The sequence below is a fragment of the Macaca fascicularis genome, chromosome 13 (genome assembly GCF_037993035.2).
Source record: "Macaca fascicularis isolate 582-1 chromosome 13, T2T-MFA8v1.1".
In the NCBI taxonomy this organism is placed as follows: domain Eukaryota; kingdom Metazoa; phylum Chordata; class Mammalia; order Primates; family Cercopithecidae; genus Macaca; species Macaca fascicularis.
The window spans coordinates 2,271,286-2,297,544 of NC_088387.1; the positions used below are offsets into that span (position 1 = coordinate 2,271,286).

Consider the following 26,259-nt stretch of genomic DNA (forward strand, 5'->3'; position numbering starts at 1 on the left):
TTCACCATGTTGGCCAGGTTGGTTTTGAACTCCTGACCTCAGGTGATCCACCTGCCTCAGCCTCCCAAAGTGCTGGGACTACAGGCGTGAGCCACCACGCCTGTCCGTGCCACAGCATTCTCTTAAGCCAAAGCCTAATCCAGAGCAAGGCCCTGATTCTCTTTAATTCTGTGAAGACTGATAGAGGGGAGGAAGCTGCAGAACAGCTGGAAGCTAAAAGAGATCGATTTATGAGGTTTAAGAAAAGAAGCCAGCTCTATCACATAAAAGTGCAAGGTGAAGCATTAAATGCTGATGTCCAGGTTGCAGCAAGTTATCCAGAAGATCTAGCTAAGATCACTGATGAACACGGCCACACTAAACAACAAATTTTCCATGTAGATGAAACAGCCTTCTGTTGGAAGATGCCATCTAAAGAGGGTAAGTCAGTGCCTGGCTTCAAAGCTTCAAAGGACAGGTTGACTCTCTTATTAGGGACTAACACAGCTAGTGACTTTAAGTTGAAGCCAGTGCTCATCTGCCATTCTGAAAATTCTAGAGACCTTAAGAATTGTGCTAAATCTACTCTACCTGTGGTCCATAAATGGACAAGGCCTAGATAACAGCACATCTATTTATAACATGGTTTAGTGAATATTTAAACCCCACTGTTGAGACCTAATGCTCAGAAAAAAGATTTCTTTCCAAATATTACTGCTCAGTGACAAGGCAACTGGTCACCCAGGAGCTCTGATGAAAATGTACAAGAAGATGCAGTTGTTTTCACACCTGCTAACACAACATCCATTCTTCAGCCAAGGATCAAGGAGTAACTTCAAGTTGCAAGTCTTGTTATTTAAGAAATACATTTCTTAAAGCTATAGCTGCCACAAAGGGTGATTCCTCTGATGGATCTGGGCAAAGTCCATTGAAAACCTCCTGGAAAGGAGTCACCATTCTAAATGCCATTACGAACATTTGTAGCTGGGCACAGTGGCTCAAGTCTGCAGTCCCAGCACTTTGGGAGACTAAGGGAGGTGGATCACCTGAGTCAGGAGTTCGAGACCAGCCTCGCCAACATGGTGAAACCTGTCTCTACTAAAAATAGAAAAAAAAAAAAAATTAGCTGGGAGGGGTGGAGTGGGCCTGTAATCCCAGCTACTCAGGAGGCTGAGGCAGGAGAACTGCTTGAACCTGGGAGGCAGAGGCTGCAGTGAGCCAAGATTGTGCCAGCGCACTCCAGCCTGGGCGACAGAGTGAGACTCTGTGTTGGTGGCGGGGGAAGAACATTTGTGATCCATGGGAGGAGGGTTAAAATGTCAACAATAGGAGGTTGGAAGAAGTTAATTCCAACCCTTTTGGATGACTCTGAAGGGCTCAAGACTTCAGTGGAAAAGTCACTGTAGATGTGGTAGAAACAGCAAGAGAAAAGAATTAGAAGTGGCATCTACAGATGTGAATGAACTGGTGCAATCCCCTGATAAAACTTGAACAGAAGAGTTGTTGTTTCTCAGGGATAAGCAAAAAAAGTGGTTTCTTGAGATGAAATCTACTCCTAGTGAAGATGCTGTGAATATGTTGACATGACAGCAAAGAATTTAGAATACTGCGTAAACTTAGAGGCAGGGTTTGAAAGGATTGACTCCAATTTTGAAAGAAGTTCTACTGTGGGTAAAATGCTATTAAACAGCATTGCACGCTACAGAGAAAGTTTTGTGAAAAGAAGAATCAATGGATGCTGCACTCTTCACTGTTGTCTTATTTTAAGCAACTGTCATGGCCATCCCAACCTTCAGCAACCACTACCCTGATCAGTCAGTGGCTGTCAACACTGAGGCAAGGCCCTCCACCAGCAAAAAGACTATGACTTGCAGAAGGCTGGCATGATCATTAGCAGTTTTTAGCAATAAAGTATTTTTGAAATTAAGGTATGTACATTTTTTAGACACAATGCTACTGCACTTAATAGGCTACAGTATAAACTTTTCTTTTTTTTTTTTTGAGACGGAGTCTCGCTCTGTCGCCCAGGCTGAAGAGCAGTGGCCGGATCTCAGCTCACAGCAAGCTCCGCCTCCCGGGTTTATGCCATTCTCCTGCCTCAGCCTCCCGAGTAGCTGGGACTACAGGCGCCCGCCACCTTGCCCGGCTAATTTTTTGTATTTTTTAGTAGAGATGGGGTTTCACCGTGTTAGCCAGGATGGTCTCGATCTCCTGACCTCGTGATCCGCTCGTCTCAGCCTCCCAAAGTGCTGGGATTACAGGCTTGAGCCACTGCGCCCAGCCTTAAACATAACTTTTATATATATGGGGAAACAAAAAAATTCTGTGACTGGCTTACTGCAGTGGTCTGGAACTGAACCCATAATATCTCCAAGGTAGCCCTGTATCCCAAGTCCAACTCCTTTCTTCACCTCTTCCATGTATCACTCTGGTCAGAGTAATCATCTAATCATCTTCTTACCCTGGAGTATGGCAACAGCCAATAGGACTGGTGTCCCTTGTCCTACTTCTGATGAACAATGATCCTTTTAAAACCTAAAGCTACAATTTCATTCCTCTGTTCAAAACCCTTTGATGGCTTTCCACGTCATTCAGGAAAAACAGTCAAGTCAAACCACAGTTTGTAAGGCCCTTCATGGTCTGCCCCCTTACTTCTCCTCTCATCTGTGCTCACTCTGGTCTAGCTGTCTTTGAACACCAGGCCTGCTTTCAACAATGGAGGCTTTGTACTGCCTGGTCCTTCCCGCTAGAATGCTTTTCTTCCATGTTTCACTTTCCTCCAAACAGTCCCACCTCACCCCTTTGAATTTTTGTTCCAATGTCACCTTCTGAATAAAGCCTACCCTGACCACCCTATTGAAAATGGCACGCCTAAGCCTCTGATCTCATACCCTTCCCTGTGCACGCCTAAGCCTCTGATCTTATACTCTTCCCTGTGCACACCTAAGCCTCTGATCTCATACCCTTCCCTGTGCACACCTCAGCCTCTGATCTCATACCCTTCCCTGTGCACGCCTAAGCCTCTGATCTCATACCCTTCCCTGTGCACGCCTAAGCCTCTGATCTTATACTCTTCCCTGTGCACACCTAAGCCTCTGATCTCATACCCTTCCCTGTGCACACCTCAGCCTCTGATCTCATACCCTTCCCTGTGCACACCTAAGCCTCTGATCTCATACTCTTCCCTGTGCACACCTAAGCCTCTGATCTCATACCCTTCCCTGTGCACACCTCAGCCTCTGATCTTATACTCTTCCCTGTGCACGCCTAAGCCTCTGATCTCATACCCTTCCCTGTGCACACCTCAGCCTCTGATCTTATACTCTTCCCTGTGCACACCTCAGCCTCTGATCTTATACTCTTCCCTGTGCACGCCTAAGCCTCTGATCTCATACCGTTCCCTGTGCACGCCTAAGCCTCTGATCTCATACCGTTCCCTGTGCACGCCTAAGCCTCTGATCTCATACTCTTCCCTGTGCACACCTCAGCCTCTGATCTCATACTCTTCCCTGTGCACACCTCAGCCTCTGATCTCATACTCTTCCCTGTGCACACCTCAGCCTCTGATCTCATACTCTTCCCTGTGCACGCCTAAGCCTCTGATCTCATACCGTTCCCTGTGCACGCCTAAGCCTCTGATCTCATACCGTTCCCTGTGCACGCCTAAGCCTCTGATCTCATACTCTTCCCTGTGCACACCTCAGCCTCTGATCTCATACTCTTCCCTGTGCACACCTCAGCCTCTGATCTCATACTCTTCCCTGTGCACACCTAAGCCTCTGATCTCATACCGTTCCCTGTGCACACCTCAGCCTCTGATCTCATACCCTTCCCTGTGCACGCCTAAGCCTCTGATCTCATACTCTTCCCTGTGCACACCTCAGCCTCTGATCTCATACCCTTCCCTGTGCACGCCTAAGCCTCTGATCTCATACTCTTCCCTGTGCACACCTAAGCCTCTGATCTCATACCCTTCCCTGTGCACACCTCAGCCTCTGATCTCATACCCTTCCCTGTGCACACCTCAGCCTCTGATCTCATACCCTTCCCTGTGCACGCCTAAGCCTCTGATCTCATACTCTTCCCTGTGCACACCTCAGCCTCTGATCTCATACCCTTCCCTGTGCACACCTAAGCCTCTGATCTCATACCCTTCCCTGTGCACGCCTAAGCCTCTGATCTCATACCCTTCCCTGTGCACGCCTAAGCCTCTGATCTCATACTCTTCCCTGTGCACACCTAAGCCTCTGATCTCATACTCTTCCCTGTGCACACCTAAGCCTCTGATCTTATACTCTTCCCTGTGCACACCTAAGCCTCTGATCTCATACTCTTCCCTGTGCACGCCTCAGCCTCTGATCTCATACCGTTCCCTGTGCACGCCTAAGCCTCTGATCTTATACTCTTCCCTGTGCACACCTAAGCCTCTGATCTTATACTCTTCCCTGTGCACACCTAAGCCTCTGATCTCATACTCTTCCCTGTGCACACCTAAGCCTCTGATCTCATACCCTTCCCTGTGCACGCCTAAGCCTCTGATCTCATACTCTTCCCTGTGCACACCTCAGCCTCTGATCTCATACTCTTCCCTGTGCACGCCTAAGCCTCTGATCTCATACCGTTCCCTGTGCACGCCTAAGCCTCTGATCTCATACCGTTCCCTGTGCACACCTCAGCCTCTGATCTTACACCCTTCCCTGTGCACGCCTCAGCCTCTGATCTCATACTCTTCCCTGTGCACACCTCAGCCTCTGATCTCATACTCTTCCCTGTGCACGCCTAAGCCTCTGATCTCATACCGTTCCCTGTGCACGCCTAAGCCTCTGATCTCATACTCTTCCCTGTGCACGCCTAAGCCTCTGATCTCATACCGTTCCCTGTGCACACCTCAGCCTCTGATCTCATACCCTTCCCTGTGCACACCTAAGCCTCTGATCTCATACCGTTCCCTGTGCACGCCTAAGCCTCTGATCTCATACTCTTCCCTGTGCACACCTCAGCCTCTGATCTCATACTCTTCCCTGTGCACACCTAAGCCTCTGATCTCATACCGTTCCCTGTGCACGCCTAAGCCTCTGATCTCATACCGTTCCCTGTGCACACCTCAGCCTCTGATCTCATACTCTTCCCTGTGCACACCTCAGCCTCTGATCTCATACTCTTCCCTGTGCACACCTCAGCCTCTGATCTCATACTCTTCCCTGTGCACGCCTAAGCCTCTGATCTCATACCGTTCCCTGTGCACGCCTAAGCCTCTGATCTCATACCGTTCCCTGTGCACACCTCAGCCTCTGATCTCATACTCTTCTTTTGACCTTGTAACATCTTCTAAGATCGTATAAAATTTACTTATTTATCATGCTTGCCTTCCCTCTGCTGCTGACTTTACCCAAACTCCCCAGAGTATGTATGATAAGCATCTCTGTTTTCACTGATGAAAGTGCCGGGCACTTAAGTAGACACTTCATAAATATTTGTTACATTAATTCCTTCTTTCCACATAGGTGGGGTGGCAAAACTATAATTTACATTTTCTTATACATTTTAAACTGCAAAAGTAACAAGTGCTGATTTTACTTAGTGATACAGACCAAAGATGACTGAATAAAAAGCTAATACCCTCAAACCTCCTCCATTCTCACCATTATTAGGTTATCCAGTTAACCTGGCAAATCTAATCTGTGCTTTATTCCGGCTCTTATTAATATACCCAAATAAATATACACAGATTTTTTGCTTTTTATAAAAATGGCATTATAGGCCGGGTGCGGTGGGTCATGCCTGTCATCCCGGCACTTTGGGAGGCCAAGGTAAGCGGATTGCTTGAGGCTGGGAGTTTGAGACCAGCCTGGCCAACATGGCAAAACCCCATCTCTACTAAAAAATACAAAAATTAACCAGGTGTGGTAGAAGGTGCCTGTAGTCCCAGCTACTGGGGAGGCTGAGGCACAAGAATTGCTTGAACTGGGAGGCAGAGGTTGCAGTGAGCTGAGATCACGCCACTGCATTCCAGCCTGGGCGACAGAGAAAGACCCTGTCTCGGAAACAAAAAAAAAAAAAGGCATTATATTCGACTCTACAATATGCTTTTCTTACATATTAGCATGTCACGTATATTACTGCAGATCTATAGAGACCTATTTCATTCTCTTTATTATCTGCATAATATTCCATACTACCGCTCCATCGCGTTTCCTTAAATTCCCAATAACATGCATGGAATCAACAGAACAATGTCCTTCTATATCTAATTAAAATAATCATTAATTTTTATTAATGCCCCTTCAACCCATGAGAAGAGACTGATCATTAAGTATACCGAAATGAGTGAACTATAACATTTTAATTTTAGTCACAGACTGAAACAAAGTGTATCCTAATCTTCAGTTTATCTGAAAATTTAATTAATCAAAAGGTTCTAGTCAATAAAGAAAACATCATTGTTTCCTATTGTGTGTAAGGCACCCCATTTCCACAATTGGACTTGTTAGAATATTATTATAAAAATCTGTCTTTTCTGATGCAAAACATATGTTGCATATTTTATGGCCTATATACGATATGGCCATGAAAGATGAATGGCCTAAATGCAGTCTGTTATGTAATTTTAAATTATAATTGATTAGATAATTATATTCAATCAACAGATAATTACAGATAATTACAAAAACTTATATACAGAGAAATAAATCGTTACACAACCACATCCCGTACCTCTCTTAGTATTCCTATTCTTTTTGATTTTCAGGTGGTCTTAAAATCAAAACCTAACAAGATTACTTGCATGTGTGGATTAAAATACAATTTTGTAAAACTTGGTTTAAAAAATAATTTAAAAATAATTAGTCTTTTCTGTATTTCCTACTTTTTGGTTAAGGTAGAGATGATAACAGCAATTAAAAACTCTGAGTTATAGACAACGTTTTATTGTCAAAGAAATAACACCTGACCAAGAATTCCGAGCATGACAAAGGCAATTAGAGTAAACATACAGAAAGATTTTGCTCTCCTCCACATAAGAAAGTCTATTCATCTTTCCCCAAGGCTCTTATTGTTGGCATAAAGCTGAGGTGGAGAGGAAATAGGTTATTTCTTCCCCCAAGAGTTCACTCCATCTCTCCCCTCTACTTCTTGAGCTTCTTAAGTCAGTGTCTTACTGTAGGGAAAAAAAGATGGAAAGCAAGGAGAAGAAAAAAGTATAAGAGGAGAGAGTAAAGATTTTGGCTATCTCCTTTGAGCTAAATCTTGACTATTTAAATGTGGAATTTGGTAGGTGTAATTATTTTTATTGTTTAATTCCATCACCTGACAGCACAAAACAGATTGGTTAACTTGTTCCTTAATTACCTACACATTTAGTTTATCTTTTAAAAAATTTCCAGAGACCCTATTCTCTGCATAACATTCATATATAGAAATAGTCCCTAGGAGAGTCTAGTTCAGAAATGTCAAGTTAGTAGCCTATGGCTTATGTTGTTTGGCTCATACTGTCTTTCTAAAATTGAACTGATTTTCAATGTGTAAAGACTGGAAGATACATGAAAATTCTTATTTCTGACTCTTCTTGGGAAATGAGCAGAACTGCACATGGGCTTAGACTCCTCACACGGTAACCACTGGCCGGAGCCCAGGGGAGGCTGATCTCTTTGAACGGGTCACATGTTCTCTAGGACACCCCTCATCCCACTCGGCTTGCTTCCTTCATTTATACTGTTTACCTAGCCCAGTTTAAGAACCTGTTTGCAACTCTTGTTCTAGTCTCTGTATTATGATAGCAAAGAAAAAAGTAAAAACCCTGGCCTTTAACACAGGTGAAGCTTGGAGTGTTCAGAAACAACAAAATATTGCTTGACTTAGCAAAAAGTTAACAAGCTAGAAATAAAATGTATAGTGCAGTTGTGAACTATTTTTGAACTGATTCCATTTTTACTTCACAATTTGGCCCTTTAACCCAACCTGTCTCTGCATACTGACAATGCCTGAAAGCTGGATGGTTTCATTCCACATAAATACATCTCTCTATAGAAACTATTAGGTACAGGCCACTCACTGAAGTGTAATATGATACAAATCACTGGGGATGATAATAGAACACCTACACCTTCACCTTGGCTCCTGTCACTCACTGCACGACGGGAGCAGACCTCTCTGGCGCTCGGCCTGTGTACACACAGGCCTCTCACAGCCTCAGAATTATATTATTGGAGGCTATTATTAACAGCACTTTTATAAAAAGTGTGAAAATGTCTTTTAGATAACAAAGAATAACTCAAGGGAAAGCTATTTTAAGAAATAATTTAGAAAAGGGGTATTTCCACAAGAATCACAAAACAATTAAGCTTTTTATTACCAAAAGTAATATGCTGATTTATCAGTCCCTTGTTTATAAAATACCTTTAAATGAAAAAGTTATGCTTTTTTGTTTTACTGTAAACAACAACATATGATGAAACAGGATTTTAGAAAAGAGAAATGTAAACATCAAATAATTGATACAAAAATATAGCAACCAATATCTTATATGGTTAAAAAGGTTTCTTCTTTGTTACTCAATCACATCCCTTCAAAGGAGTCAGTGAAAACTCTGGGAAGATGAAATTTGGTTCCATTCATTTACTTCCCTCTGATCTTTGTTATTTTGTTAATTATTTTGGAAACCTATATATTAAAGCTTTAGGTATTCTCTCAGATTTAAAATGTACTTAAGAAACCATTTTTATTTTTTTGGTCAGAGAAAACGTTTTTAATAACAAGTTTACACACTTCCTATGAAAATAAAAAATAAAATTTTAAAGGATATTTGTGGTAAGGAGAACCTTAAATTGGAGCCCAAGACTTTATGTCCTAATCTCTGAGGCCGTGACTAAGATGTAACTAAGGCTCCCAACCGGCTGCCTTTTAGTTAATCAAAAGGGAGGCTCTCCAGAGAGTCCTGACCCACTGACAGGAGCCCTTTAAAGCAGAGTTTTCTCGCTGGAGGCAGAAGAGGACGCCAGAGAGGTACACAGTGCCAGCGGAGAGATGCCCTGTTGCTGGCTGGAAGACGGATGGCCTGTGAGAAGGAACCCGGAGGCCCTGAGTTGCTGGGAGGGGTCACTGGCCAAGAGCCAGCAGCCAAACAGGGGTTTCAGTTCTACAACCACAAGGAACCTAATTCTCTCGACAACTTTAATGAGTTTGGAAGTGACTTCCCCTCAGAGCCTCTGGACAAGGACTCAGCCCGGATGACATCTTAATTTCAGCCCCTGATACACTGAACGAACTGAACAAACTCAGGAAAGATCATGTATAGCAGAGAAACTTACCCTATTTTGAAAAAATGATGCATGAAAATGTGATGTTGTAGCAGATATTGATACTAAAGTAATAGTTTCTTCAGAACTAGGATTATGTAAGTAGACTTTTTCCATTTTTGGCATTCCAACTGGTCTGTAAAACAAAAAGAAAATTATCACAAATACTTCACAGATAATTATGATTGAATTATGATTGATAAGATGATTTCTAGTTGTTAAAAATTAATCAAAACTGTTAGACAAATACATAGCTAAATATATTAAAATGCTTTCTGAATTTATCTTTAAACTTACACATAAAAATGCATTTAGTCACTCAATAAATATTTCTTGAGTGCCAATGATGTCACGTACAGTGCCAGGTGCTGGGATACAATGAAGCAAGTCTCATCCCTGTGAAGCTCAGAACCCAGTGAGGTGGTGGACGGGGCACAAAATGGTCAGTTCCTTTTCTTTCTTTCTGTACCACCACCCGGCCTCCTACCAATCGTGCCCTCTTCTCAAATTCCATGGATACGTGCTCTTCATTTTAGGAGTGGAAACTGAGTAGCAAAGTTGTGTGAGGAGATCTTGTGAGTCAGGGGCTTTTACTATATTCATTTCACAAGAATACTGGGGCACAGAAAAGTCAATTAACTTGTCAAAGGCACACTTGGAACCTGGATGTGAATCTAAGTCTTCTGGGTCTAGACTGCGCTTTAACTGCCAATACTGAACTGCCTCTTCTCAAAGTTAAACACACTCAATGGTTTGAAATCCCCAAATCCATTTTAATGTCTCCCTTGGCATCCATGCCATGGTGTGCCTTAGAAGTGAAACTTTATTCTAGAGTCCACTTACTACTTCTGTAGCTAATCTTACTGGTACAGGCCTCCTACCTTCTACAGCTTCCTTGCTTTTTCTAACTACCCACACACACTCACTAGTTATTAGGTTCCTTCCTAATCTCACATGACCCAACCTAAACAAGTAACTCTGTTTTCAATCCAGACCTTCCACCTGAGCCAGGCTAGTTCCATGGGCAAGTCCCCCACGGCTCTGCTAATCTGCCTGCCCTGTGTTTTCTCCCTATCCTCCTCCACCAATCCAAACCCTCTTTTTCTAATTCAAATATACACCCTTCTTTCACAAGGTCCCCTCCTCATGCAATCATTTTGGTCCATGGTTTTTGAAATTGTAAATTTCATATTTCATATTTAAAGTTTACATATAAACCTCAAATCCCAAGCAGTTGAAAACGCAAAGCCAGAACTGCATTTTATACTTGGTTCAACTGTCCACCATGCTTTTGTTCTTCAAGAAGTTCTGTCCCTACCTTTTCTTCAATTTAGTTGCTCACCTCTAATTCAAGACTTGGGAAAGTTGATGAACAGTGAACAGCTGATAATTTTCAATAGTTTAAGAAAATGGAATGCAGGTGGAAGGGCAGGGCACGATGGCCAAATAGAAGGCTCCACCATTGTCCCTCTCCCCACAGAAATACTAAATTTAACAACTATCTATGCCAAAAAAAAAACACCTTCATAAGAACCAAGAATCAGGTGAGCACTCACGGTACTTGGTTTGGTTTTAACTTCGTATCACTGAGAGAGGCACTGAAGAGGATAGGGAAGAAAATCTTGAATCGCTGATGCCACCCTTTCCCACCTACGCCCCTCCACCCGGCAGCAGCCAAGTGGCACAGAGAGAGTCTGCGCACTTGGGAGAGGGACAGTCCAGCGTCTGTGAGATTTTGCAGTGAACTCAGTGCTGCCCTGTCACAGCAGAAAGCAAAATCTGGCTGAACTCAGCGGTTGCCTTCCCAGGAAGGGAGCATTTAGATGAACCCTTGCCGGGGGGAACTGCCCATCCTAGCAGTCCTAACTCGAGTTCCCACTAGCCTTGCCACCTCAGGTTAAAATGTTCTGGGGCCCTCAATAAACATGAAAGGCAGTCTAGGCCACAAGCACTGAAATTCCTAAGAGAGTCCTAGTGCCATGCTGGGCTTGGAGTCAGTAGACTTGGGGGGCATGCAACCTACTGACATACGAGCTGGGGTGCCCAAGGGAGTGCTTGCCCCACCCCTCCTCCAACCCCAGGCAGCACAGCTCACGGCTCAGAAAGTGATCCCTTTCTTCTGCTTGACAGAGGAGAGGAGAGGGAAGAGAAATGAGGCCTTTGTCTTGCATCTTGGATACCAGCTCAGCCACAGCAGGATGGGGATGCTGTGGACTGGGGAGGGAGCCCAGTTCCCAGTCCCAGACCTGGCAGCATTTACCACAAGCTGACTGAAGAGCCCTTGGGCTTTAAGGGAATACTGATGGTAGCCTGGCAGTATTCTCCATGGGCTTGTGGTGATGGTGGCCATGGGGGTAAGGATCCTCTGTCTGTGGAAATGGGAGGGAAGAGTGGGCAGGACTGCATCAAATGGGTTGAAGGCCAGCTCAGCTGCAGCGCAACAGAACACCAGGTAGAGTTCTAAGGTGTCTGACTCCAGTCCCTGGCTCCTAGACACACCGACAGACCCACCTGGGGCCTGGGGGAACTTGCTGTCCTGAAGAGAAGGACACACACCTGGCTGGCTTCACTACCTGCGGATTGCAGAGCCCTGTGGCCTTGAAGAAACACACCTGCAAGCCAGGGAGTGGTTACAGTGGGCCGTGGGCGAGACTCAGTGCTGTGCTGGCTTCAGGTCTGACCAGTGCGGTTCCAGTGGTGGGGGCCACAGGGATGCTGTGTCATTCCACTCCCAGATCCAGGTGGCTCAGCACAGAAAGAGAGCGATGTTTGGGAGAAAATAAGGAAAGAGAACAGGAGTCTTCGCCAGGTAATCCAGAGAATTCTTCTTGATCTTTATCCAAGACCACCAAGATGGTACCTCTATAAGTCTGCAAGAACCACAGTGTTGCTGGGGCTGGGGTGCCCCCTAACTCAGACATGGCTTAGATCACTACACCCAAGTCCTTTTGAATATCTGGAAAGCCTTCCCAAGAAGAAGGGGTACAAACATGCTCAGACTGTGAAGATTACAATAAATACCTAACTCTTCAATGCCCAGACACTGATGAACATCTATCTGCAAGCATTAAGACCAGCCAGGAAAACGTGACTTCCTTAAATGAATTAAATAAGGCACCAGGGACCAATCCTAGAGAAACAGAGATATGTGACCTTTCAGACAGACAATTCAAAATGGCTGTTTTGAGGAAATTCAAAGAAATTCACGATAACATAGAGAATGAATTCAGAATTCTATCAGATAAATTTAATAAAGAAACTGAAATAATTAAAAAGAATCAAGCAGAAATTCTAGAGTTGAAAAATGCAACCGACATACTGAAGACTGCATCAGAGTTTCTTAATGGCAGAATTGATCAAGAAGAAGAAAGAATTAGTGGGCTTGAAGGCAGGCTATTTGAAAATAGTCAGAGGAGAGAAAACAAAAAAGAATTAAAAAGAAGGCACACCTACAGGGCCTAAAAAATAGCCTCAAAAGGGGAAATCTAAGAGTTAATGGCCTTAAAGAGGAGGTAGAGAAGGAAACAGGGGTAGAAAGTTTATTTAAAGGGATAATAACACTTCCCAAATCCGGAGAAAGATATTAATAATGACGTACAAGAAGGTTATAGAACACCAAGCAGATTTAACTCAAAGACTACCTCAAGGCATTTAATAATCAAACTTCCAAAACTCAAGAATAAACAAAGGATCCTAAAATTAACAAGATAAAAGAAACAAAATTAGGTACAACGGAGCTCCAACACGTCTGGCAGCAAACTTTTCAGTGGAAATCTTACAGGCCAGGAGAGACTGGCATGACATACTTAAAGTGCTGAAGGCAACAACAAAAAACCCCCACACTTTTACCCTAGAATAGTGTATCTGGCAAAAATATCCTTTCCAGCGAAAATATCCTTCAAATATGAGAGAGGAATAATGACGTTCCCAGACAAACAAAAGTTGAGGGATTTCACCAACATCAGATATATCTTACAAGAAATGCTAATGGGAATTCTTTCACACTGAAAGAAAAGGACCAATTAATTAGCAACTCTCCGGGACGCTGGAGTGGGCAGATTTCTTGAGTAATATTCCGTAAGCACCGGTAACCAAAGCCAAACTGGACAAATGGGATCATATCAACTTAAAAAGCTTCTGCACAGCAAAGGAAACAATCAACAAAGTGAAGAGACAGCCCACAGAATGGGAGGAAATATTTGCAAACTACCTATCTGACAAGGGATTAATAATTAGAACATATGAGGAACTTGGCCGAGTGAGGTGGCTCAAGCCTGTAATCCCAGCACTTTGGGAGGCCGAGATGGGCGGATCACGAGGTCAGGAGATCGAGACCATCCTGGCTAGCACGGTGAAACCCTGTCTCTGCTAAAAAATACAAAAAACTAGCCAGGCGAGATGGCAGGTACCTGTAGTCCCAGCTACTCGGGAGGCTGAGGCAGGAGAATGGCGGGAACCCCGGGAGGCGGAGCTTGCAGTGAGCTGAGATCCAGCCACTGCAGTCCAGCCTGGGCGACAGAGCGAGACTCCATCTCAAAAAAAAAAAAAAAAAAAAAAAAAGGGGGCAAATTATCTGAATAGGTATTTCTCAAAAGAAGACATAGAAAAGACAAAGAGGTATATGAAAAAATGCTCAATATCACTAATTATCAGGGAAATGCAAATCAAAACCACAATGAGATATTTGATTCCAATTAAAATGGCTTTATCCAAAAGACAGGCACGACAAATACTGGCAAGGATGTGGAGAAAAGGGAATGTTGGTGGGAATGTAAATTAGTACAAACGCTAGGAAGAACAGTTTGGAGGTTCCTCAAAAAACTAGAAGTAGAGCTACCATACAATTCAGCAATCCCACTCATAAGTATACACCTAAAATAAAGGACATCAGTATACTGTAGTGTTATCTGTACTCCCATGTTTATTACAGCACTATTCACAATAGCTGAGACTTGGAAGCCACCTAAGTGTTTATTAGCAGATGAATGGATAAAGAAACTGTGGTACATATATACAATGGAGTACTATTCAGTCATGAAAATGAATGAGATCCTGTCATTTGCAACAACCTGGATGGAGCTAGAGAACATTATGTTAAGTAAAATACGCCAGGCCTAGAAAGACAAACTTTCCATGTTCTCACTTATTTATGGGAGCTAAAAATTAAAACAATTGAACTCATGGAGATAGAGAGTAGAAGGATGGTTACCAGAGGCTGGGAAGGACAGTAGTGGGGATGGGTAGAAATGGGGATGATTAATACATACAAAGAAACTGAAAGTATGGTTAAGACCTAGCATTTCCTAGCACAACATGGTGACTACAGTAAAAAAATAAAAAAAAATTAACTGTACATTTTTAAATAACTAAAATAATATAAATGGATTGTTTGTAACACAAAAGATAAATGATTGAGGTGATGACTACCTCATTTACCCTGATGTGATTATTATGCATTGCATGCCTGTATCAAAATATCTTATGTAACCCATAAATATATATATCTACTATGTACCCACAAAAATTTAAAAATAATTGAATAAAAAAGCAACAAATTAATCAGGGGCTAATTTAGGTTCCTTTAAAGATAGTGAATTAGTACATGCTGGCTCTCCCTGCCATCTTCTCTCCCCCCAACAATAATGCTGAAAAAATTTAGAAGTTAGAGGGAGGTACTAACTCCAAGAAATAACCAAAAAACAGTGAGAAGCCCTTGGGAGAACTGAAGGCTGCCTTAAACTGGCAGGCGAAGGAAAGTGAGTGGCAATGGGCAGCCTGAGCTGACGAGAGGCTAGGCTAGGGGAAGGCTTCCAAACTTTATTATCCTCCACGTTCTTCCCAGTCTGCCTTGAGATACAGCCTGATCCTTCAACCTAGAACAGAAAAGCTTGCCAGGGTAAGGAGCTGATGAGCAGCTGCCCTTGAAATGCTCTCCTCTAACGTCTCTCTCCGGTCCTACACAGTCCTAGGGCTACTGAACTACGATTTAGGAAGACACCTTTGTCCACTATGCTTCTGCCTAAGCACTGTCAGTTAAGAGTGGTGACAAATATGGGGCAATCAACAGTTCTTATGTGCATGTGTGGAACTGGGGCTCTCCATTTTGGGGATCATCTCTCCTTTTAAATTCACAAGAAGAGACAAAGACCAGGACTTGGTCTTCTGCCCTTCTCAATACGCATTACCAGACAGTAGCTGGTAAGTTCACACACCCAAGTAACGTGACATGTTTGGAGTAAATCAATCGGATAATACACACAATGTTGTGACAGAGTGTAATGCTGTCTATTGCCATGGTCAAACATGGAATACAATGTTGAAGGGAAGTGACAAGAATGGATTTCCTTGTCTTGTTCTTGATGTAGGCGGAATTTTTTCATTCTTTCACCATTAAGTATGATGTCAGCCTTCGGGTTTTCATCACAGATGCTCTTTATTAGGTTGAAGAAAATCCCGTCTATCCTAGTTTGTTAGGCATTATTATCATGAAAGGATGTTATTTTCTCAAATGCTTTTTCTGTGGTTATTGACATGATTATTGGTTTTCCCTGTATTCCCTATATTAATTGATTTTTCTGATGTTAAACCAACCCTGCGTTCTTGAGATAAATGTCACTTGGTCATGGCGTAAACTAGATTCTTTTTAGACTCTATTAGCATTTTGTGGAGGATTTTTGCGTCTATATTCAGAAGAAGTATTTTGTCTATATTTTCTCGTAGCGTCTTTGGTTTTGGTATTAGGGTAATACAGATCTAACAGACTACGTTGGGAATTGTTTCCCTTTCTATGGTTTGGAAGAGTTTGGGAATGATTGGTATTCTTCTTTGTTTCATAGAATCCTTAACTAAAGCTGTGTGGGGCAGGGCTTGCTTTCTGGCAAGTTTTTGTTTTGTTTTGTTTTGTTCTGTTTGAGACAGAGTCTCGCTCTGTCGCCCAGGCTGGAGGACAGTGGCGTGATCTCCACTCACTGCAAGCTCCGCCTCCCGGGTTTACGTCATTCTCCTGCCTCAGCCACCAGACTCGCTGGGACTACATGTGCTCACCACCACGTCCGGCTAATTTTTTTATCTTTAGTAGAGGTGGGGTTTCACCATGTTAGCCAGGATGGTCTCGATATACTGACCTCGTGATCCACCTGCCTCGGCCTCCCAAAGTGCAGGGATTAGAGGCGTAAGCCACCACACCTGGCTACTTTCTGGGAAGTTTTTAAATGACTAATACAAACATTTCACTTGTTAGAAGTCTATTCAGATTTTCTATTTCTCCGTGAGTCAGTTTATATATTTTGGGTCTTTCTGGAAATGTGTCCATTTCAACTAAGTTAATGAATTTGTTAGCATACAGTTGTTCATAATATTCCCTTGTAATCTTATTTCTGTAAGGTTGATAGTAATGTCACCACCTACATTCCTGATTTTAGTAATTTAAGTCTTTTCTGTTTATTCCCTAGTCTAGCTAAAGGTTTGACAATTTGATCTTTTCAAAGAACCAACTTTTGGTTTTGCTGATTTTCTGTTACGTTTTTCTATTCTGTATTTTATTTATTTCCCCTCTAGTTTTTATTATTTCTGCTTGCTTTAGTTGGCTTTTTGCTAGTTTTTTTAGGGAGAAGGTTAAGTTTCTGATTTGAGATATTTTGCTACGTATACGTTTCCTTTCCAGCAATGTTTTTGCTGCATTCTGTAAGTTCTGATATGTTTTGTTTTTGTTCATCTCAAAGTATTTTCTCATTTCCCTTTTGATTTATTCGATTCACTGATTATTAAGGAGTATGTTTATTATCCCAAGAGTTTTTTTGTTTTTGATTTCCAATTTATTTCAGTAGAAAATAAAGTCAGAGAACATACTTTGTACAGGATGAGTATCACTCTTACCTGAAATGCTTGGAACCAGAAGTGTTTTGAACTTCAGATTTTTTTCAGATTCTGAAATATTTGCATTATACTTATCAGTTAAGCAACCCTAATCTGAGAATCTGAAATTCTTCAATGAGCATTTCCTTTGAGCATCATGTTGGCACACAAAAAATCTCAGGTTTTGGGGCATTTTGGATTTTCAGATTAGGAATGTTCAGCCGGTATTGTTTAAATCCATTTAAAATTACTAGTGTTTGTATTATGGATTAGCATATGGTCTATCTTGGAGAACATTCTACAAATGCCTGAGCTGAATAAGTATTCTGTTACAGAGCACGGTGTTCTAAAGATGTCTACAAGTCAAGTTGGTTTATACTTTTTCCAAGTCTTCTATTTCTTTATCTTCTGCCTAGATGGTCTAGCCATTATTGAAAATGGGGTACTGAAGACTGTCATTACTGTTGCATTGTGTATTTCTTCCTTCAGTTCTGGCAGTTTTGCTTCATATATTTTGGGTGGGTCTCTGTTATTAGTTTTATATATATATATATGTTTACAATTGTTTTATCTCCCTGGATTGACCCTTTTGTAATCATAAAATGTCCATCTTAATTGTAGTAACTTTTTTGTTTTAAAGTCTACGTTGTCTGATCCGCTTTTCCCCTAGTGACGCCCTGCTGTACAAGTGGACACTGGGGAAGGGGTGGTAGACCCTGGTCTTCTCAGCTTGCTCTTCCTAGTGTGGAACTTATCCTACTAGTGAGGTGAGCAGGATTGGGTTCCCCAGGTTTCAGGCCTGCTGCATATAGGGTACAGCATCTGTCCTAGAGAGGGGTGGGTGAAGAGAGACCCAGTCCTTTCTAAAACGTGCCTGAAACAGAACTTCTGCAACATAAAGTTGGGGATGATGAGAAATGCTAGTAGTCCTCCCCTCTCAGGGTGAAACTACAGTCGCAGAGTACAAACTGGCGTTAGAGGGAGCTTCTATAACAAGGAGCTGGGGCTTGAGGGGTATGTGGTGGGGAGAACAGAATAGGTTGTAGCCCAAATGCCAGAGACTGCCACTGTTCTTATGAAGATTTAAAACATTTTTTTGAATGAACAATTTCCTGGAACTTTAAATAACTGTTTTTTAAAAATAATTCTCATCAGTTAAATTGCTGTTTGTTGAGATGGTCCATTGAGCTCCTTATGCCATTCTTAAAATCCCATGCCCTAAGGGTATATTTGCTTCAAGTATTTGGAAGCTCCACTGTTAGATGCATGCTTATTTTGAGTTGTTATTTTTGTGTGTGTAAATGAACCCCTCTATATTTATGTAATATCTCCCTTTATCCCCAGTAATGTGCTTGTTCTGAAGTTTACTTTGTCCAAATTAACATAGTCCTTTCATGGTTCTTTTGGTTAGTGTTTACATGGTAATATCTTTTCCATCCTTTCATTTTTAACTTGTCTATGTCTATATATATATATATATACACACACACATATATATGTATATAAATAAAATATTGTCTATGTCTTTATATATACACACACACACACACACACATATGTGTAGGCTTTTTGCTAGTTGTGTGTCGCTTTTTTATTCAATCTGACAATCCTGGTCTGTTAATTGGTGTGTTCAGATTATGTATATTTAATAAAATTATTGATAGAGTTAAAGTCTATCATCATGCTATTTTATTTTATTTTTACTAACTAGGAAAGCCGTGCCCACAGACTGCACTGGAAAGGTAGGATCCCAGAGAGTTTCTCTGCTTTACCCAGGGAAGCAAAATCCTGGCCAAAAATAATTCTGTGGCTGACATTCTGTGGACTGCACATTATGAGGTCCACAATCATTCTGTGGCCTAACAGTCTAGAACAACAACAACAACGTGGAAACAGGGATTGGGTCCTGAGGCAGTGATAGGTAGGTATCCAGAACAGGTCTGGAAGAACATATTTGGAGTTAGACAGTAGAATTCCTCAAACCAAGCAGCACTCAAACTGCTGAATTCCTCTTGCTTCTGGTGGGGACTCAGATTGTTTAAATAACAGGTTCATCTATCCCAGGTGGAGTTATGACACCATGAAACAATTAGGGAAATGGGTACAGACCCAGCTGGGGCCTCAAACTACAGCCATGACACTGCAGGAAGAAGCTGAATGATACAATATAGAAGATAAAAGTCTTCTTCCTCAAGCTTCATATAGACATATATGGAGAACAATAGCACACAGAAATAAAAACATCCTCCTTGCATCCTGAAAGTTCACCAACTGTGTGCTTCTTAAAAAAAAACGCTTTTATAATTCAAATAGACTTCACGCTAACTGGCAACCATTCAAGCACATCTCTGTGAATTCCTTCTCAATGTTTTTCCTTGTGTGACTTCAGCACAGTCCATCTCAGCGAAGATAAAGAAGACAGGATATAAAATGGACAGGTAATTTGGGGTATCCTTCAAGAAGACAGGATTGGAGATGGCCTCCTGCAGGAGAGGGCTGTGGGGAAAAGAGACAAGTGTGGAAGTGCAGGAACCTGGAAGCAGGGAGTGGATCAGAATGCTTGATCTGCAAGGCTTCTGAGGCTGGCCCTGCCCTTTCTTCCAGGGATCAAAGAGGAAAGGCATGGGCCACATCCCATAGAAATGAATGAACCCTTGGCTCAGAGGAGAAGAGTCATCTACTTATGTTGTTCAAAGTAGTTTGGAGTAACAAGAACAGAGGGAAGGTGTCAGGAAGGACATCAGCAGGATATTTTAGTCGTTGCGTGCTCACACAGAGCAGGCTGCCGCTAGCTCTGGGCAGTCCACGCCACAGGAAGCAAAGGGAGCGGGCACTCCTTGGACAGACTAGCTCACAGACCTCACAGGAACAGCTTGCCTTCCTCCTCATCATCCTCTGTTACATGAGCAGAATCTAGGCCATGAAAAGTACATGATTATTTGTAAACTCACAATGTGCTGCTTTTCTGTGCTATGTAATAAATTACCACAAACTTTGAGGCTTAAAGTAATGCCCATTCATTATCTTATAATTGTGTAAGAATGCCTGGTTTATCTGCTCGAGGTCTCACAAGGAAATGCGGAACTTGGCAAGATGTGTCCTCATCTGAAGCTCAGAGTTCTTTTAAGTTCCTTCTGGTGGTTCATAAAATTCAGGTTGCTCTCAGTCTTTTGCCATATGATCCTACCATTTTCAAAAGCAGCACGAAGAAACTCTCTTGCATCCAGTATCTCCCTTACCTCAAATACCTGACGTTTCTGTTTCTGATTGCTAAAGCCAGATTTTAAAGGTTCATGGACTAGGTCAGGCCCACCCCCCCAAAAAAAATCTATCTTAAAGGTCAATTGATTTGGGGCCTTAGTTACAGTTTCAAAATCCTCTATAGCAACACCTACATTGGTGTTTGATTGAATAATTGGGAGAATGTATGTACGTACAGGTACATTAGAGGCCAGACATTTTTGGAATTCTGGCCTATCTTAGAATTCTGCCTATCACAAGCAGGATATATGACTACATGGCTGAACAGGTAAAATTTAGAAATAAAACAAAGATTTCCAAATGCCTGCCAGCGCTGGTCCTGTTTGTTTCTATTCTTGGCTGTCCAAAGACAGAAGTAGGGCCAAAAGGGACAGTGTTAAGTATTTATAAGCCAAGCTGAAGCAGGCACACAGCTGTTCTCTGTGTTGTTGCAGCAGAACTAGGAACTGTCCGTATTTTCGAATAGTCTGAGGCTCAAAAGAATTAGAAAGCAGCAGCGACGAATTAGAGACTAGCTTGGAAAGTAAACTGCAATCTTGTGGTCAAAGGCAAGTTTCCTTCACCACAGAAAGATGACACTGCAGTGCCAAGAAACAGCTGAAGAAATGGCTTAGCAACTGCCCTGAGGCAGACCTTATGAATGACAGTGACACAGCACTCTGTTAAGCACAGCTTTGGGCAGGAAGTTGGGCCAAATCAATATGCAGTACTTTGTACCACTCAATTACCGCAAAAAATTACTATCCTCCTTTCAAAAACATTTTAGGTTGAAGGCTGAGCTAGGGAGTTGATGTAAAATCTTTTATGGAAAGACTGGGTAGGTAGGAATTGAAAAGCTAAGAGGCACCAAGTATCCCTTTAGGGGGCCTATTTGATTTTCTTGGAATACCAAAAAGTCATCAGAGAAAAACTGCCTTTCATAAACTGAATTTATCTTGACAATAAAGACATCCATTTTTAGCAACAGTCTATTCAATGTCCTCTTTTTTTTTTTTTTTTACAGCCATGAAGTACCTACTTTAAACTTTAGATCTGAAATCAAGATTTTCTGAATGTAATAATTACATAAGCCAAAGATTTTAGTAAACCAAGTTTCTACTCAAAGCATCTTTTGCAACCTGCAATAAATGTCTGGAGGGAAATCGCCTTTGCAAAATTAGGACAGTAAGAGAAATGTGACATAGTTGACTCCATCTTGCTTCTGACCTCCAAGCTGTCCTTTGTCATTTCTGGGAACAGGTAAAGCTAACTTTGGGAGGAATTTAGTTTATAGTTTAATGTGAAAACAAGGATAATAACCTTTCCCAAAACTAAACTGCTTCTGAAAACTGATGAAAGGCCATGAGGTGAGGGTTATGAGAGGGGCTGAGATAACTGGACACTGTCTGGGAGATCATAAGATCTCTGTTTCCCAATCACTCCTGTAGGTGGCATTACTACTGTAGAACCTAAGGTTGGTCTTTTGAGAGATCCTTTCAGACGTTTGCGTTTCTGACAACTGGCTGGCTCAACCGGTCCTGCGGCCCCCACCCAGAGGCTGACTCAGAGCAGGAGGACCATATTCCACACCCCTATGATTTCATCCCCAACCAATCAACATTCCTCATTCCCTAGCCCCCTGCCCACAAAACTATCCTAGAAAAACCCTAATCTCCAAGCCTTCAGGGAGACTGATTTGAGTAATAACTCTATATCCTATGTGGCTGGCCTCGTGTTAGTAAAACTCTTTATTGCAATACCATGGTCTCAGTGAACTGGTTTTGTCTGTAGAGCAGGCGGGAAGAATCCATCAGGCAAGTACAGGAGTTGCTATGGAAACAGGAAAACATTTAACAGCACTGGCATAAAAATGGGGTTGGGGGGGGAGTAGCGGAGAATGGGAGGGGAGCCAGTGGTGTCTAGATTGCCCCATGGGATTGTTACAAGGCGAGAGGAGGAGACAAAGGGGAAAAACAAAAGATGGGGAGGGAAAGGGAGGGAGGGCAGAGAGAATAAAAGGTAGGGCAGGCAGAGAGAATAAAAGGTAGGCTCAAAGAATAAATTTAAATGAAAAGTCTGAAAACAAAGCTAATTTGATCTGTTTGTTGTGACGCCAATTCTAGAGGGGAGCAGGATAATGACAGGAGTCAGCACTGGGGTCAAGAAAGAAGCAAGGGAAATTCTAGATGCACCCTTACTTAACGGCCTGATACTTTTTAGAAGGTGCCATGAGTTAGAAAGACTCTACCTCCATTTTTGATATTCGACTGTTGACAGTTTTCAAGCCCCAGTGATGCCCCTTTACCTTTAGCCCCACATCTGGGCAAGTCAGTGAGAAAGCCCTTCTCTCTCGGACCTAGTGTGAAGTTCCAATCATGCAAACTCACTCCCGCCTCGCTCCCCGACCACAGTAAAAACCGACTGCTGGCCAGATGGTCAAATAGGAACAGCTCGGGTCTGCGGCTCCCAGTGAGATGGACACAGAAAGCGGGTGATTTCTGCATTTCCAACAGAGCACCCGGTTCATCTCACTGGGACTGGCTGGACAGTGGGTGCGGCCCACGGAGGGCGAGCGGAAGCAGGGTGGGATGTCACCTCACTTGGGAAGCACAAGGGGTCAGAGAATTTTCTCCCCTACCCAAAGGAAGCCGTGAGGGATTGAACCTAAGGAACTCTGGCACAGATACTGTGCTTGTCCCACAGTCTTTGCAACCTGCAAACCAGGAGATTCCCTCTGGTGCCTATCCCACCAGGGCCTTGGGTTTCAAGCACAAAACTGTGCAGTCATTTGGGCAAACACCACACTAACTGCAGGAGTTCTTTTTTTCCATACCCCAGAGGCACCTGGAATGCCAGCGAGACAGAACCGTTCACGCCCCTGGAAAGGGCTGCTGAAGCCAGGGACCCAAGTAGTCTCACTCAGCGGGTCCCACCCCCATGGAGCCCAGCAAACTAAGATCCACTGGCTTGAAGTTCTTGCTGCCAGCACAGCAGCAGTCTGAGGTCAACCTGGGACGATGGGGCTTGGTGGGGGGAGGGGCGTCTGCCATTGCTGAGGCTCGAGTAGGTGGTTTTACAATCACAGTGTAAACAAAGCCACTGGGAAGTTCGAACTGGGTGGAGCCCACTGCAGCTCAGCAAGGCTGCTGTGGCCAGACTGCCAGATTTCTCTTCTCTGGGCAAGGCATCTCCGAAAAAAACGCAGCATCCCCCATCAGGGGCTGATAAATAAAACCCCCAACTCCCTGGGACAGAGAACCTGGGGAAAGGGGCAGCTATGGGCGAAGCTTCAGCAGACTTAAACATCCCTGCCTGGCAGCTCTGAAGACAGCAGTGGACCTACTAGCACAGCGTTTGAGCTCTGCTAAAGGTCAGACTGCTTCTTCAAGTGGGTCCGACTCCCGTGTATCCTGACTGGGAGAAATCTCCCAGTAGGTGCCAACAGACACCTCATACAAGAGAGCTCTAGCTGGCATCTGGCAGTGCCCCTCTGGGACGAAGCTTCCAGGGGAATGATCTTTGCTGATCTGCAGCCTCCGCTGGTGACACCCAGGGCAAACAGCGTTGGGAGTGGACCTCCAGCAAACTCCAGCAGACCGGCAGCAGAGGAGCCTGACTATCAGAAGGAAAACTAACAAACAGCAAGGAATAGCATGTCCACTCAAAGACGCCATCCAAAGGTCACCAACATCAAAGACCAAAGGTCACCAACATCAAACACCAAAGGTAGATAAATCCACAAAGATGGGGAGAAACCAGCACAAAAAAGCTGAAAATTCCAAAAACCAGAAGGCCTCTTCTCCAAAGGATCACAACTCCTCACCAGCAAGGGATAAAACTGGACGGAGAATGAGTTTGACAAACTGACAGAAGCAGGCTTCAGAAGGTGGATAACAACAAACTCCTCCAAGCTAAAGAAATATGTTCTAATCCAATGCAAGGAAGCCAAGAACCTTGAAAAAAGGTTAGACGAATTGCTAACTAGAAAAACCAGTGTAGTGAAGAACATAAATGACCTGATGGAGCTGAAAAATACAGCATGACTACTTCATGAAGCATACACAAGTTTCAATAGCCGAATCGGTCAAGTGGAAGAAAGGATATCAGTGACTGAAGATCAGCTTAATGAAATAAAGAGCGAAGACAAGATTAGAGAAAAAAGAATAAAAAGGAATGAACAAAGCCTCCAAGAAATATGGAACTATGTGAAAAGACCAAAACTACATTTGATTGGTATACTTGAAAGTGACGAGGAGAATGGAACCAAGCTGGAAAACACTCTTCAGGATACTATCCAGGAGAACTTCCCCAAACTAGCAAGACAGGCCAACATTCAAATTCAGGAAATACAGAGAACAGCACAACAACATTCCTCGAGAAGAGCAACGCCAAGACACATAATTGTCAGATTATGTGACACTGACCAAGGTTGAAACGAAGGAAAAATCGTTAAGCGCAGCCAGAGAGAAAGGTCGGGTTACCCACAAAGGGAAGCCCATCAGACTAATGGGATCTCTCGGCAGAAACCCTACAAGCCAGAAGAAAGTGAGGCCCAATATTCAACATTCTTAAAGAAAAGAATTTTCAAACCAGAATTTCATATCCAGCCAAACTAAGCTTCGTAAGTGAAGGAGAAATAAAATCCTTTACAGACAAGCAAATGCTGAGAGATTTTGTCACCACCACGCCTGCCTTACAAGAGCTCCTGAAGGAAGCACTAAACATAGAAAGGAACAACAGGTACCATCCACTGCAAAAACATAACAAATTGTAAAGAATATCAACACTATGAAGAAACTGCAACTAACAGGCAAAACCACCAGCTAGCATCATAATGACAAGATCAAATTCACACAAAACAGTATTAAACTTAAATGTAAATGGGCTAAATGTCCCAATTAAAGACACAGACTGGCAAACTGAATAAAGAATCAAGGTCCATCAGTGTGCTGTATTCAGGAGACCCATATCACATGCAAAGACACATAGGCTCAAAATAAAGGGATGAAGGAATATTTACCAAGCAAATGGAAGGAAAAAAAGCAGGAGTTGCCATCCTAATCTCTGATAAAACAGACTTTAAATCAACAAAGTTCAAAACAGACAAAGAAGGGCATTATATAACGGTAAAGAGATCAATGCAACAAGAAGAGCTAACTATCCTAACTATATATGCGGCCAATACAGGAGCACCCAGATTCATAAAGCAAGTTCTTAAAGACTTACAAAGAGACTTAGACTCCCACACAATAGTAGTGGGAGACTTTAACACCCCACTGTCAATATTAGGCAGATCAATGAGAGAGAAAATTAACAAGGATATTTAGGACTTGAACTCAGCTCTGGACCAAGCAGACCTAATAGACATCTACAGAACTCTCCACCCCTAATCAACAGAATATACATTCTTCTCAGCACATCACACTTATTCTAAAATTGACCACATAATTAGAAGTAAAACAATCCTCAACATATGCAAAAGAACAGAAATCATAACAAACAGTTTCTCAGACCACAGTGCAATCAAATTAGAACTCAGGATTGCCGGGCGCGGTGGCTCAAGCCTGTAATCCCAGCACTTTGGGAGGCCGAGACGGGCGGATCACGAGGTCAGGAGATCGAGACCATCCTGGCTAACTCCGTCTCAAAAAAAAAAAAAAAAAAAAAAAAAAAAAGAACTCAGGATTAAGAAACTCACTCAAAACCACACAACTACATGGAAGCTGAACAACCAGCTCCTGAATGACTACTGGGTAAATAACAAAATGAAGACAGAAAAAAGATGTTCTTGGAAACCAATGAGAACGAAGACACAACGTACCAGAATCTCTGGGGCACATTTAAAGCAGCATGTAGAGGGAAATTTTTACCACTAAATGCTCATCAGAGAAAG

General features: G+C 42.7%; 1 protein-coding gene across 5 annotated transcripts in view; it reads right to left on the bottom strand.

The window, feature by feature from the left end:
* The window catches only part of TMEM131 (transmembrane protein 131), a 257,449-nt gene that overhangs the window by 103,995 nt on the left and 127,195 nt on the right, over positions 1 to 26,259 (bottom strand). For 3 of the 5 annotated variants that reach the window (XM_005575032.5, XM_005575031.4, XM_074011020.1), the window contains one exon: positions 9,285 to 9,408. In XM_005575032.5, coding sequence (XP_005575089.3) covers positions 9,285 to 9,408 — 124 coding nt within the window. Of the gene's footprint in view, positions 1 to 9,284; positions 9,440 to 26,259 lie in introns of all 5 variants that reach the window. The other 2 variants (XM_065526617.2, XM_074011022.1) reach the window with 1 other exon arrangement.